At 58.3% G+C, this 13,317-nt stretch overlaps 5 protein-coding genes across 5 annotated transcripts; 3 read left to right on the top strand and 2 right to left on the bottom strand.

The window, feature by feature from the left end:
- Window positions 1-706: 706 nt before the first annotated feature.
- On the bottom strand, window positions 707-2,396 carry BKCO1_520001 (ubx domain protein; the record flags this gene model as incomplete). Its single annotated transcript, XM_020277021.1, has 2 exons — window positions 707-1,791; window positions 1,916-2,396. The coding sequence occupies 2 exons, from the start codon at window positions 2,394-2,396 to the stop codon at window positions 707-709; spliced, it is 1,566 nt and encodes a 521-aa protein (XP_020127387.1).
- Window positions 2,397-2,776: 380 nt separating this feature from the next.
- On the top strand, window positions 2,777-8,653 carry BKCO1_520002 (proteasome component; the record flags this gene model as incomplete). Its single annotated transcript, XM_020277032.1, has 6 exons — window positions 2,777-2,917; window positions 2,985-3,028; window positions 3,082-6,345; window positions 6,391-6,592; window positions 6,645-8,116; window positions 8,179-8,653. The coding sequence occupies 6 exons, from the start codon at window positions 2,777-2,779 to the stop codon at window positions 8,651-8,653; spliced, it is 5,598 nt and encodes a 1,865-aa protein (XP_020127386.1).
- A 157-nt stretch (window positions 8,654-8,810) lies between these two features.
- BKCO1_520003 (uncharacterized protein) lies at window positions 8,811-10,939 on the top strand (the record flags this gene model as incomplete). The annotated part of the gene is made up of 5 exons (XM_020277043.1): window positions 8,811-8,907; window positions 8,977-10,228; window positions 10,285-10,531; window positions 10,586-10,750; window positions 10,802-10,939. The coding sequence occupies 5 exons, from the start codon at window positions 8,811-8,813 to the stop codon at window positions 10,937-10,939; spliced, it is 1,899 nt and encodes a 632-aa protein (XP_020127385.1).
- A 790-nt stretch (window positions 10,940-11,729) lies between these two features.
- Window positions 11,730-12,044, top strand: BKCO1_520004 (uncharacterized protein; the record flags this gene model as incomplete). Its single annotated transcript, XM_020277054.1, has 1 exon — window positions 11,730-12,044. One exon carries the CDS (start codon window positions 11,730-11,732, stop codon window positions 12,042-12,044), a length of 315 nt encoding a protein of 104 aa, XP_020127384.1.
- Window positions 12,045-12,548: 504 nt separating this feature from the next.
- Window positions 12,549-13,032, bottom strand: BKCO1_520005 (uncharacterized protein; the record flags this gene model as incomplete). The annotated part of the gene is made up of 5 exons (XM_020277065.1): window positions 12,549-12,635; window positions 12,687-12,733; window positions 12,786-12,869; window positions 12,932-12,944; window positions 12,997-13,032. The coding sequence occupies 5 exons, from the start codon at window positions 13,030-13,032 to the stop codon at window positions 12,549-12,551; spliced, it is 267 nt and encodes an 88-aa protein (XP_020127383.1).
- Window positions 13,033-13,317: the final 285 nt, after the last annotated feature.

Here is a 13,317-nt window from a genome sequence, read left to right on the forward strand (position 1 = left end):
TAAAATTATCGGTAAAGAAAGTATCGCTACTAGTACTACTACTATTCCTATTTTTACCGGTTTTACCGGTAATTAGTAGCGGATTTATAAGCGCTATAGTAGGTAAGACGCTCTATAATATAGGCGTAGCCCCCGTATAGAATATCGTGTTTATCTATAGTGGTTTACTATTCGTCTACGAATATTATGGTGTTAGGCCTCCTAGCTCTTTTATAGTATGACTAACCCCCATCCTTAAAACGCTTATATGCGATAAACCGTTAGGTGCTTAGACGAGTCGCTCTACGAAGTAGTAAGGCGGCTACGAGTATCGCCAATTTCTATAAACTTTACCAAATCAGGCGAGGGTTAATAAGCGTCCTGCCGGCAGCGCGAAACAGCTGTTGGCACTGCCGCGTCATTGCCGGCACTGCCACCCCTGCCAGCTGCCGCATAACACCTCTAGTAACAATCGATTAACACCGATCTTAGCGTGATTCCTACGCTGGTAGGCGATTTCGGTTTTCGTGGGTTGTGTGTGTATCAAAATTACCAGTGCCTATAACTATCGTAGGCTAGCTAAAATAAAAGAAACTTCTTATTCATATCCATTGTCCCTCGTAACGCCGCATGTGATGCCGTTAGCCATTGTAAGAGATCTTTCCACCGGCGCCTCGAAAGCCACTTTCAGCCCTCTAACATATGCACAGCGCTACCAAAGCCCAGTCTATACGTACTCCACCATGATAGTGCCCATCTTCAGGCCGACATGCTCGATTGTCTGATCCAAGTGATCGATAAGGTTCATCCCAAGAGCATTGAGCTCAAACTCAGCGCCAGCCTTACCCTCCTCAAGCGGCGAAGCCTTGAGCCACTCATAGATACGGCGCACCGGGTCCGTAAGCGCGAAACGGCGAATCTCGCGGCCACCAGCGTGGCGAAACTGGATGCGAGTAGTCGTCTTAGGATCGTTTAGAGGCTCCTCATGGGGGTTCGTGGACGAGATCCCTACGAAAGGCGTATCGGCAGCGCTGGCGCCATTTGGTGCAGACGCCTCGTCGACATCCATGAACTCGTTGGCGCGGTTCTTGCCCTTCATGTCCGGAGCGGACTTGGTAAGTTCGTCCGGGTCATCGTCGCGAAGGCCGTCACCGTTGCTTCCAGCCATGCTCTGTTGTAGAGCCATCTCCAGCATCTCTTCTTCCGTCATCCGGTGCACGTCCTTTTTCTTGCTCTCCGGCTTCCGCTTGGCAACAGGGTTCCGTGCATTCGCATTCAGACTGTAGCGGTCAAGAAACTCGTGTAGCTGCATGAGAAAATCCATTGGCTTGGGAACCGGTGAACCTGACCACGCCTTCACTTGTTCGCCGGTTCGCGGGTCCACGATGGCAATGTGCGGATATGCATCCCCGCTGTCACGCGCCTGGAAATAGTAATTTACGTAGGTGTTGCCACGCGGGTCGTCCTTGTTGTATTGCAGAAAGAGGAAATTCTCCTTGACGGTCTCCTTGATCTGGTCGTTCTTCCAAATGTCGCGGTTCAAAACTTGGCAGTCGAAAATCGAGGGGTCCTGCACATTGACAAGGATCCACTTCAAATCCTCCTTTCCTTGATCCCGCGCCTCGTCCCAAGGCAGGCGGCACATGATCTCGAAGGGAGGACGGTACATTTCGGCGAGAAGGCTTGACTTTGACGAGGCTTCAGAAGCTCCTCCAGTGGTGGTAGCGAGCTCGCGGCGTCGCTCGGTAGGATCGCCCTCGCTCTCCCAGACGGAGGGCGAGGCGGTTTGTTGGTTGAAAATGCCAGCACGGCCTAGGCACGGGTTGGGAGAAAAGTTAGCAAGGAAGCGGAACCAACAGAGTGCTTTCGCCCTCGTCCCTCGCCCAACAGAGCCTTTCAGCGCAGCGGCTCCAGAAGGCCTTGGCTTGCAACTCACCTGGTTGTCTCTGTCGGGCAGCCATTCGAGCCATCATAGAAGTGTGTACATCATCCTCGTCGTAATCGCCGCCGGGTCCAACCAAAGTTTCGGTGGTCCGGGCCATCGGGGCGCGCACCTCACTGTCTGCATCACGGCCGCCAGCACCATACATTTCTTCCTGAAGGCGACGAGCCATGGCTTCGTCGTCCTCCACACTGTGGCCCGAAGTGGCCACAGCGTCGTCGGCGTCGTCGGCGTCGTCGTCGTCGTCGGCGTCATCGGAATCGAGGTTGATAGGTTGGTCGGCACGCGCGCCAGCAGCAGACGACGAGGGTTGGGCGGCACCAGCACCGGCAGCGGCACCGAGGTCCAGGTTGGGGCTGTCGAAGAAGAGCTGGATGGCCTGCTCCAGGTTGTTGTCGGTGAGCTGCAGGTATTGGGCGGCGCGCGGGGGGTCGGCGCCGGTTATGCTCGTGAAGCTCGCAATGTTATCGTCCATGGCGAGAGTTGAGGGCAGCGACGCGAGGCAGACGCGGGCGTGGCGTGGCGCGGCAGCGGAGAGGAGAGGAGAGGGGAGGAGTGAGGAGAGGGTGAGGACGAGCCGTTGTGTTGTAGAGCTCAGCGGCAGTTAGCAGCAGCGCAAGCGCGTCATCATCGCCGTTGCCATTCAATTGTTTCTCCGGCGCCGCGTGTCACGAGCCACCGGGCAGGCCGGGCAGGCCCAGCCCGGCGGCGGCGGCGGCCATCGCCCGCCGCCGCCTCGCCTCGCCAGCGCTGCGCAGCCCATGCCTGCCTGCTCCAGACAGATAGATGTCCACCCTTATGGCCCGCCGTCTGCTCCGCCCGCCCGTGTAGCTGCCCGCGCCCGCCTCTCGCACCATGGCTTCGTCGGAAGAGCGCGAGCTCGCGCTTGTCGCCAAAGTCGAGCTCCGGATCGCGCTGGCCGACTCCGATGCGAAGCTCCAGTCCATCCTCAACACCTACCTTGGCCCCCTGCTGCTCAAGCTCGCCTCGGAGCACGTGAGCGTGCGCAACAAGGCAAGCCCCGACCTCGCCTCGGCCCTGCGCCCGCTGCTGATTGTCGTAGGTGATTTCGGTGTGCCAGCATATCAACACCCGCGTGAGACCGCAGTCCGTCCTCGCCCTGCCTCTGCTCGCCCTGCCTTCCGCTGACGCCGCCCCAGAGAAATCCAGCTGCCCGTGGCTGTCCTGCTCCAGCAGTTCAAGGAGCACGCCGCCTCGCCTCTGATCCGCCATTTCGACCTGCTGTACGTCCAGCAGGGCGTCTCGCGCCTGCCGCTGGGCGAACGCCTTGGCCTGCTGCCCCTCCTCATCAACGGCATTGCTGCAGACACGGCCAAGTCGGTCCCCCATGGCTCGCAGCTGTTCAACCTCCTGCTGCGCCTCCTGGCGCTCTTTCGGCTGCCGTCGCGTGGGTCCAAGGACGATGAGCAGCTGCGCGAGAAGCTCAACGTCGGCAAGGAAGATGCCAAGTTCTTGTCGTTTTGGTTTGGCAAGCTGATCTTGTTCACCGCCGTCCGGGCCAGCCCAGACGCCGCTGATGTCGCGTGCCCGGGCCTGTCTCCCGGCGAGTATCAGTTCCTGACATTGCAAGGCAAGCCGGGCGTTTGGAACCCCACGGCAGACGGCGGCATGAATCTCGCGGAAGCCAAGATCACGGCTTCAAGGTTCCTGGTCAGTGGCATGTTTACAGACGACGAGCGCTTTCTCCCTGCAGTGTACGCGTCGGCGGACGCAAACTCGCGCATCTCCGAGATTGGCGACGACATTCTCAAGCGCACTTTGCCCAACACCGATCTGGAGGATCCGTGCGTCATCGGTAGCTTGTATGACGTTTACTTTGGCACTGCCGCCGGTCAAGCACCGGCTCGACCAGCGCTGAAAATAAAGATACTCTCTTATTTTGCTAAATCTATCGCGGCAACTTCTTTCACGTCCAAAGTCACCCGGCTGGTTGAAGAGGGGCTTACCTACGGTGCCGTGGACGACGGGTCAACGGGTGGTAGTAGCGCTCGGGGACGCGAAGCCACCAAGCTCCGCGCCGCGATATTCGCCTTCGTCAACTTCATGGCACGCTGTGGGTCTGCTGCCGACCTCCATGCGGTTGGGCCCACTCTAGTGCAGCGGCTCAGAGCTTTCGTTGAAGATCAGGGATGGCCAAAGCCCAATCCCGACGAAGACATCGCCTTGCGCGGGTACGTCTATGAGGTTATTGGCCTCTTGGCCAAGGCGGCTCCAGAAGAGGTACTCCTTGAACCCAGCCTCAATCTGCTCCGGTGGCTGTTCAGATCCTTGAGCGATGATACGTCTGGACGCGACACCGGTGTCAGCATCGACGAGGCTCTCTCGAGCGTGCTGGGTGCCCTTGCCACATCCTCGAATGTCGACGTCCAAAGGAGTCTCAGAGACCTCCTACTCTATCAAATGTCGGCCGAAGAGGATGCGGACTCCAGCCCTTCGACGTTCCGCCGAAGCACGCGCTACGCTGCCGTGCGATTTGCAAACAGATGCCTTCCCTACAAAGACGTCGTTGCGCGCTGGATTGATATCCTTGCCATCAGCGGCCCTGCGTCAGAAAGCCAGGAGGTCCGCGAAGAAGGAAGCCGAGGCCTTGATCCACACTGGTCTCGACTTCTTCATGCATCCCAGAGCGGCGTCGGTGCGGGAGGAAGCGAAGACTCTCACCTACCCTTCCCCGACTTTGCAGAGCTGTCCATCTACGTTCTTTCACTGCCCGAGGTTTCGGCGGCCACTAGAAACGCGTGGCGCCCGAATGACCAGGTCCGTCATTTCAAACGCTATTTCCCCCATGCTTTCGCTCCTACCGTCAGATTTGTTCATCAGATTCTGATGGATGAGGCACTCAGGACGCACGGCATGGCCATAGCCGTTGACGTCGATTGGGCAAGAAAGCTTGACACGGCGATATCAACAGACGCCGACTCTCGCAATGCCGTCAAATCATATCTCAAGCGAGCAGCATCGGATCAAGGAGCAATCCTGCATTCAGTCCTGGCTCTCATGCGTGCGGCCCTAGAGGGCCTTTTGTGGGAAGGCGACTCCTCCCTTGATGATTTGGGCGAGAGGTTCGTCCAGCTTTGCTCGCTTAGCCCGGACGACCTGCTGGACATGTCTCAGGCTGCACCGGCGTTCAGAGCCATCGAACCTTGCATTTTCTCTAACTACGAGCCAACGCGAACAGTAGCTGCACATGCGTATGGTCTCCTGGCCACCCACAGCGCCGTCGTAGCTTCCGAAGCCGATCAATCCCTGTCCTCTCTTTTGCAAAGGGCCGACCAATGGGAGAAGGCTGTCGGTAGCCAGGTCAACGAAGCCGCTGGCGCGATTCTCGCAGTGGCTTACTATTTCAGCAGACTGACTGCCAGGAAACGCCGTGCATCTGCCTCAGAGGAGAAGCTGCAGCATCTCTTGAAGCTGATTCTGGATGTGCTCAGGGGCTCCACGGACAAGACGCTGAGAGACGCCACCTCACTGGCCATCAGTGAGCTGAGCTTGTTTTTCGTTGTTAAAGCCGAGCGCATGACGGATATCGCTAAAATAAACTTCACTCTGTTCACAGACAAGCTCATGGAAACGGCAAAGACCGGCAACGAGAAGGCGATTCTTGCATTGGGCCATCTCGCCATGATCGTTGATGACGAGTCAGATGCGAACCTGAGCTCTGTGGGCGACAAAATCTTCGAGCTGCATGAAATTCGCCAGACTGAGACGCAATTTGCTGTTGGAGAGGCTGTAGCTTGCCTCGCCGGGAGTTGGAATGCCACGATATTGGCACCCAGGTTGGACATCGATGCCCCCATTCCGTCCGCACCGTCGAGAGGAAAGACTTTGCTCCTCGTGCTGGAGAAGGTTCTCACCAACTGCCGCAACACAAAACCCGCAATGAAGAAGGCCTCCGTCATATGGCTTTTGAGCATTGTCAAATTCCTTGGTCACCTACCCGCTGTGAAGTCCAGGTTGGCGGATTGCCAACTTGCCTTCAAAGGATGCCTCTCGGATCGCGACGAGGTGGTGCAAGAAGCAGCATCCCGTGGATTGGGCTTGGTCTACGAGAAGGGCGATCGCCAGCTAAAGGATGACTTGGTCCGAGATCTTGTCGGCTCTTTCTCCGATAGCAAGCCAAACCTTTCCGGCAACGTTTCCGAAGAGACGCAGCTTTTCGAACCTGGGTCACTTCCAACAGGTGACGGCTCAGTGACCACCTACAAGGATATCTTGAACTTGGCCTCTGAAGTCGGGGACTCCAGTCTGGTCTATCGGTTCATGTCCCTTGCGGCAAACAATGCCATCTGGTCGAGCCGGGCCGCTTTTGGTAGATTTGGACTCAGTAACGTTCTTTCCGATTCCAGTGTCAACGGTTATTTGGCAGAGAACCCAAAGCTGTATCCCAAGTTATACCGCTACAGGTAAGAGCCCACTAAGCCGGACCGCGACCTGACTAATGCGCGTAGATTCGATCCGAACCCAAACGTCCAACGCTCGATGAACGACATCTGGAATGCGCTCGTGAAGGATTCGACCACGACGCTTGACAAGCACTTCGAAGCCATCATGGAGGATTTGCTTCTCAACATCCTTGGTAAGGAGTGGCGTGTGAGACAGGCTGCATGCGCTGCGATAGCCGACCTCGTTCAAGGCAGAAGCATTGAAAAGGTAAGATCCGACGAAACCCCCTCCGTCATATGCCTCGGCTCACGAAGAGAAGTACGAACAATACCTGGGACGAATTTGGACGGCGTGTTTCAAAGTACTGGATGACATCAAGGAATCAGTCCGCCAAGCAGCAGGGGGTCTTGCTCGGGTACTCACCGCCATCCTGACTCGCAGTCTCGAGGCTGGTGACAGCTCCATGAAGAATGCGGACACGATGCTTAGAAATGTCCTCCCGTTTCTCCTTTCTACCTCGGGGCTGGAATCCAGTGCGAAGGAGGTCCAGTACTTTGCACTCAAGACCCTCTTGGAGATCATCAAGAAGAGTAGTGCGAAAATCCTCAGGCCGTACATACCCGAGCTCATCGAGAGACTTATCGGCTTGCTAAGCTCGGTCGAACCAGAGGCCGTGAACTACATCCACCTGAACGCATCCAAATACAACCTGACGGAGCAGAAGATCGATGACATGCGCTTAGCAAGTGTCCGCGGAAGCCCGCTCATGGAGGCAATTGAACGATGTCTCGACCTCCTGGACGACGAGTCCATGAAGGCACTGGAGCCAAGGCTGGAAAGCGCAATGAAAACGGCCATCGGTCTCCCTTCCAAAGTCGGCGCTTCTCGGGTCCTCGTGTCCTTGGCTACGCGTCGTGGTTTCCTGTTCAAACCATACGCGGACCGTTTCCTGAGGCTGATTGAGAAGCATATACACGACCGCAACGAGACTGTGTCGGCTGCCTACGCTGCCGCGGCGGGATATGTTACACGCATTGCCTCTGAGAAACAGATACTCGAGCTTATTGCCTTTTGCAAACGCCTGTATTTTGAGTCAGACGATGAGCGAAACCGAGTCGAATCGGGCGACATTGTCGCCGCCGTCTCCAAGCACGCTTCCGACAAGTTCAATGCATTGAGCACAGAGCTCCTTCCTTTCACGTACATCGCGAAGCACGACAGCTCGGAAGCTGTGCGTGAACTCTTCTCACGAGCGTGGGATGACAACGTCGGAGGGAGCCTTGCAGTGCAACTCTACGTCAAGGACATTGTGGCCATCGCACAAGGGAACCTGGATAGCCCCCGTTGGACGCTCAAGCACACGGCGGCTAAGGCTGTCGCAGAAGCGACTAACGCGTTGGCTTCTACGGTGGAGGACATCAGCGTGTCTAACGCGGAAACTATTTGGCCCGCTTTGGACAAGGCGCTGGGGGGTAAGTCGTGGGAGGGCAAAGAGATAGTCTTGCAGGCGTTTGCACGGTTCGTCGAAAGAGGAGGGGCATGGTGGAAAGGCCGGGCAGACATGGCCGAGCAGATCAGAAAAGTGATTGTGCGGGAGGCCAAGCGGCAGAACAAGACGTACCGGCAGCACGCCCTCAAGCCGCTGGGACGGATTGCTGCTGTAATGGCAGAGGTGGATTGGAGCGAGACGGTGTTTGACATAGTCAGCCCGGTGGTGGGCGAGTTGACGGCCGACGATGAGGATGCCATGGACGTGGATGCGGGAGAGGCGATGCGAAGAGACGAGAAGCTGTAAGCCCGCCCACCCCAAGGCGCTTCCGCAAGAGAGCAAGAGACCAAGCTGACGTTCGCAGGCGAGACAACACGGCGACGGGGGCCATCTTTGCGCTACAGGCATCGATCAACCCAAAGCTGCTGCAGGACACGGCGCTTTCGGGCGCAGCGCTGCGCTTCCTCGATCAAGCGCGCAAGCTGAACACACTGCCGTCCAACACGATCCACGTGGCCGTCTTCGAGGCGTTGCAATCGCTCTTCGACCGCGTATACACGCAAGAGCCAACGGGCAGCTTCTCAACAGGCAACGAGGCGCAGTTGAAGGAGGCGCTGGACGCCTTGCTGTTCAACGCACGCTACGACGGCTTGAGCGAGGCAATGCGCGTCAAGCGGGCACAGGCGATCCACGCCTTGGCCAAGCTGCCGGAGAGGGGGTTTGCAAGGGGGCTGCTTGTGGGAAAGCTGGGGCCGGAGATCGAGAGTGAGCGGAGCCCGGTGGTGCGGGCGGAGCTGGAGAAGGCGAAGACGGCGAAAAGGACCGAGGAAGAGGTCTGAGGAGGCGTGGCAAGCGTGGCAAGCGTAGCAGTAGCATTTGCAGCTTCTAGATGGTATTGTTGTAGTAGATAAGATAAGCCACGGGCGTTGGCGCGCGGCAGCTCCAGGCACCGCAGCTCCGCCGTCTTTTTCCCCAGCACGCCCGCCTCCCCCAACCATGAATGCCGGCCCGCCCTCGCCCTCGCCCGGCGCAAAGAAGCGCAAGCTTGACGAGACGGGCGACAATGGCCCCGCTCGCGGTGCGCACGACGACGGTCAGCTCAGCCTCCACAGCCCCAGCCCGCCCGGCCCGCCAGGCTTGCGCTAACCTCGCTCTCCCGCAGACAGCTCCTCGGACGACGACGACTTCGGGCCCGCGCTGCCCTCGCAGGTTCCCAAGAAGAAGCGCAGGAGGCTGCCATACGAGCGGCTCTACGTTGCCGCCCTCCCGGCCTCCGCCCGCTACTCCAAGTCGTTGATGCACAAGGAGCAGCTCTGCTTCACCACCCTCACCCCATACACCGACTTCCTCATCACCTCGTCGCTCGATGGCGTGGTCAAGTTCTGGAAGAAGACGCGCGACGGCGTGGACTTCGTCAAGGAGTTCCGCGCGCACAATGGCGAGATCAAGTCGGTCAGCGTCAGCGCCGACGGCAGGAGCTTTGCGTCGGCGGGTACCGACAACACCGTCAAGATCTTCGACGTCATAACCTTCGATCTGCTGGCCATGCTGACCCTCGACGCTGCTCCGAGGTGTGTCTGCTGGGTCCACGGCCGCGGCGCTTCCCTGCCTCTGCTCGCCGTGTCGCTCGAGACGGACAGGTCGATACGCATCTACGACGGGCGTGGTGAGAACCAGCAGCCCATGCACACCATCGCCAGCCTGCATCGCAGCCCGGTGTCTCTCATGGCCTACAACAACGAGTACGACTGCGTTGTTTCGGCCGACGAGGGGGGCATGCTTGAGTATTGGAGGCCGAGCGGCGGCTTCGAGAAGCCCGACAATGTCTTCCAGATGAAGAGCGCCACAAACCTCTTTGACTTCAAGAAGGCCAAGTCTGTCCCGAGCTCCATCACAATCTCTCCCAATGGGTCACAGTTTGCAACGTTTTCGTTCCCGGACCGCAAGGCCCGCGTCTTCGACTTCGCCACCGGCAAGTTGTACCGCACTTACGACGAGTCTGTCGCGACCATCATGGAAATGCAGCAGGCGGGAACGGCTTTGCAGAGGCTGGACGACGTCGAGTTCGGCCGTCGACTGGCCGTAGAGCGCGAGCTTGAAAACCCAACCGTGAAGTCGCGCATCAACGTCATCTTCGACGAGACCGGCCACTTTATCATGTACGGCTCGATCATGGGAGCCAAGGTCATCAATACCTTCACCAACCGCGTAGTCAAAGTGTACGGGAAGGATGAGCCCTTCAGGGCCTTGAACCTGGCGCTGTACCAAGGTCAGCCCGAGAAGAAGGGGGTGGTTACTGTGGAAATGGCTGCCAGTGAGAATCCACTGATCAAGGAAGCCGAGGAGAGGGACGCCATGCTCGTCGCCACCGGGTTCGGCAAGGTGCGGTTCTACATGTTCACGAACGACGAGCAGTACGTTTCCGGTCGGAGGTTGCGATGTTGGCCGCGGATGCTGACGTCGTCTATAGGATCAGCAAGTCGGAGCGCGATATACAGAACGAGAAGCCGCGCAGTGTCAACGCTCGAAAGCAAGAGGAGCAAAAGGCGGCAGAAACCGGGACCTCGGCCATCGTTCACACCACGTACGGCGACATCCACGTTCGGCTCTTTCCCGAAGCTGCCCCCAAAGCTGTGGAGAACTTTGTTGTCCACTCGCGGAATGGGTACTACAACAACGTCATCTTCCACCGGGTGATCCGCAAGTTTATGATTCAGGTTTGCGCTCCCCCGAGGCCACCGTTTCGTTGCCACAAGCTGACCATCTCGCAGACGGGCGATCCTCTCGGCGACGGCACTGGCGGAGAGAGCATCTGGGGCAAAGAGTTCGAGGACGAGTTCTCCACGCTCAGGCACGACAAGCCTTACACGGTCAGCATGGCTAATGCTGGTCCCAACACGAACGGCTCGCAGTTTTTCATCACGACCGAGAAAACGGTGGGTTGAGTTTTCTAGATGCGGACCTGACAAAGGCTGACTGTACTGCAGCCATGGCTTGACAACAAGCACACCATCTTCGGCCGAGCGATAGCAGGCTTGGACGTCATCCACAAGATCGAAAATGCCAGGACGTACAAGGAGAAACCTGAGGAGGATATCAAAATCGTGAACATTTCAATCAACTAGCCGCTCCGCCGGGGAGCAGAAAATGTAACAGACTTCGCGCCATGCGTTGCCGGGAGAATTTGCAGCAGCTTGGAGTGAAGACCGGGCTGGTCATCGAAGGTCCGATTGATTTGGGAGGGGGTAGGGGGGCACGGCGGTTGTGAAGCGGCATGCGACAAGGTCGACAGCAAGGCTTGCAAACCAAGTCAAGGCCGGGCCGATGCGGGAGACGACGCAGATGGAAGCCATGCACGCGTGGAAGCGTGGTGAAAGGAGAACAAGAAAAGCATGGTACTCCAGTGGGGGCGCCAGACACGTCGGCAGCGCTAGATAAGAGAATTTAGATTCACTCGGACAGAACGTGGCACGGAGGGCGAAGGAAGCGCGGGATGGCAGTTGGGTTGGCGTCGCGACTTCACCCGAACTGTTTCGCCAGCTGGCGGGCACACGCGCGCCAGAGCACACCGCAGGACTGGGCAAAGGCAACTGGTCATTCAAGACTCGAACCACCAACGGGAGATGTGCCGGCCTGGCGCGCCCCTGGCGCCTGAAACCGCCCAGCTGCGGCCTTGGCCGGGTGGTGTGATAAAATTTTCCCGGGCTGCCTCGCCACCGGTGCGACCTGGCCATAGCACCACGACGCTCAATCAAAAGAGAAGAGTGTTGTCTTACACCACCTATATAACCCAGTCTTATTCTCAGGTCTACTACGTAGTCTCCAGCATCAACGGCAAACATCACATTTCCACCCACAAAATACCACAAAATACCACCAAATACAACAGAATACCACCAACCCACAACAATCAACATGCCTCTCCTCGCCACAACAACCCCCACTGGCATCGTGTGCACCTGCTCCGAGCCGACCTACGACGAGGTGGGCTGCATCAAGTGCTTCGAGAGGGGGCTGTGCGCCATCGAGCACCCGGAGACCATCAGCTCCGCCCTCACGTCTGAGACGTCGTCGGTGGCCGACCTTTCGCTAGAGACGCCGCCGGGCGAGAAGGCAGTTGGCCTGCAGGATCACGCCAACGGCGTATTTTGCACGTGCGAGAAGTCCGAGTACGACGAGTTGGGATGCGACAGCTGCATCGAGAGAGCCTTCCAGGCCATGAAGCATTGAGCATGCGGCGATGATTGGATTCGACGATGATACCCGGGGGAACAGACATGTCCGCTTTTTCTTTTCTTGCAGTGCTTGGGTTTGGCAAAGGGACGGGATCATCGTATGGGCCTGGCATGGGGGCGGCGTTTCTTGCATTTGTGGGAAAAGCGAGCATCGACTTGGGTGCATCATCAGCACCACTCCCACCTTCAGATTTAGAGACACGAACGACCATCTATCTACTACTCTCCACACATACATTGCGCACACAGCGGGTGACGAAAGAGACTGACCCATGTGAAGCAGGCATGCCGACATGAATGTAGTTTTGAACGACCTTTCCTCGTAAGTAGCTGGAGTAGATGTCCGGTATAGCATTCCGCTGCCCATGCAAGCGGGCCGTGGGCCGATTCCTTTCGTCACCCACGCGAAGGGCAGTCGTGACGTCAGCCGACTTGGACTAGCCCAATATGGAAAGTGCTATACATAGATGGCCAGGCTGCGTTACTCCGTACATCTAGGCTAGGCGCGGGGAGGAGGGCGCATGTTGGCGCGGACGCGATCCAGCAGCTCCTCCCTTGTGGCAAGCTCGCTGGGGACCAGATTGCGCTGCGCGACGGGTCAGTCCGAAGGGCGTGCATGGAGGAGGGGGCAGGTTACGTTTCTCAGCCATCGGCGCAGCTCGGTGCTCGTCCAGGCGGCGGGGTCTGCTTTACAGGTCAGAAGGCGTGCTGCAGAACGCGGTGCCGGGCAACGCACCGCCGACGGGGTCGGGCTCGGCGGGGAAGACGTCGCCGCCCCAGACGACCCAGGCCGTGGCAGCCGTCACGATGCCGGCGAAGGCTGGCGCTACGTGTCAGCAGCGACAGCAGCAGCGGCGGGCGCGGGCGCGGGCGATGCGGTACCGAAGAAAGCACCCTGCACACGGCGGTCAGAAGGCGGGCTCAACAACTGGGCGGGTGCTGCCCACCCTTGATTGCGTAAGGCGGTCCAGCGGTGTCGGCATGTTGTGGGTGGGGAGATGGCGATGGCGATGGCGGCAGGCGGGCAGGCGGGCAGGCGGGCAGGCAGCCCGCTCTGATATACCCGTCACCCAGGTCACGTGCAACCGCGCCCACTTTGGACAACCTAGTTGCGTGTGAGTATTTTGTTTCACCCACAGAGGTCCATGTGTTTGAGCAGTTGCGCAGCCGTGGTGCCGGTCGCTCCTTCCTTCCCTGCCCAACACGGCCGTGGCCATGGCCCTCACTGATCGCCCCAGCACCAACATCACCATCACCACCAGCATGCC

This window comes from Diplodia corticola (assembly GCF_001883845.1).
Source record: "Diplodia corticola strain CBS 112549 chromosome Unknown scaffold52, whole genome shotgun sequence".
In the NCBI taxonomy this organism is placed as follows: domain Eukaryota; kingdom Fungi; phylum Ascomycota; class Dothideomycetes; order Botryosphaeriales; family Botryosphaeriaceae; genus Diplodia; species Diplodia corticola.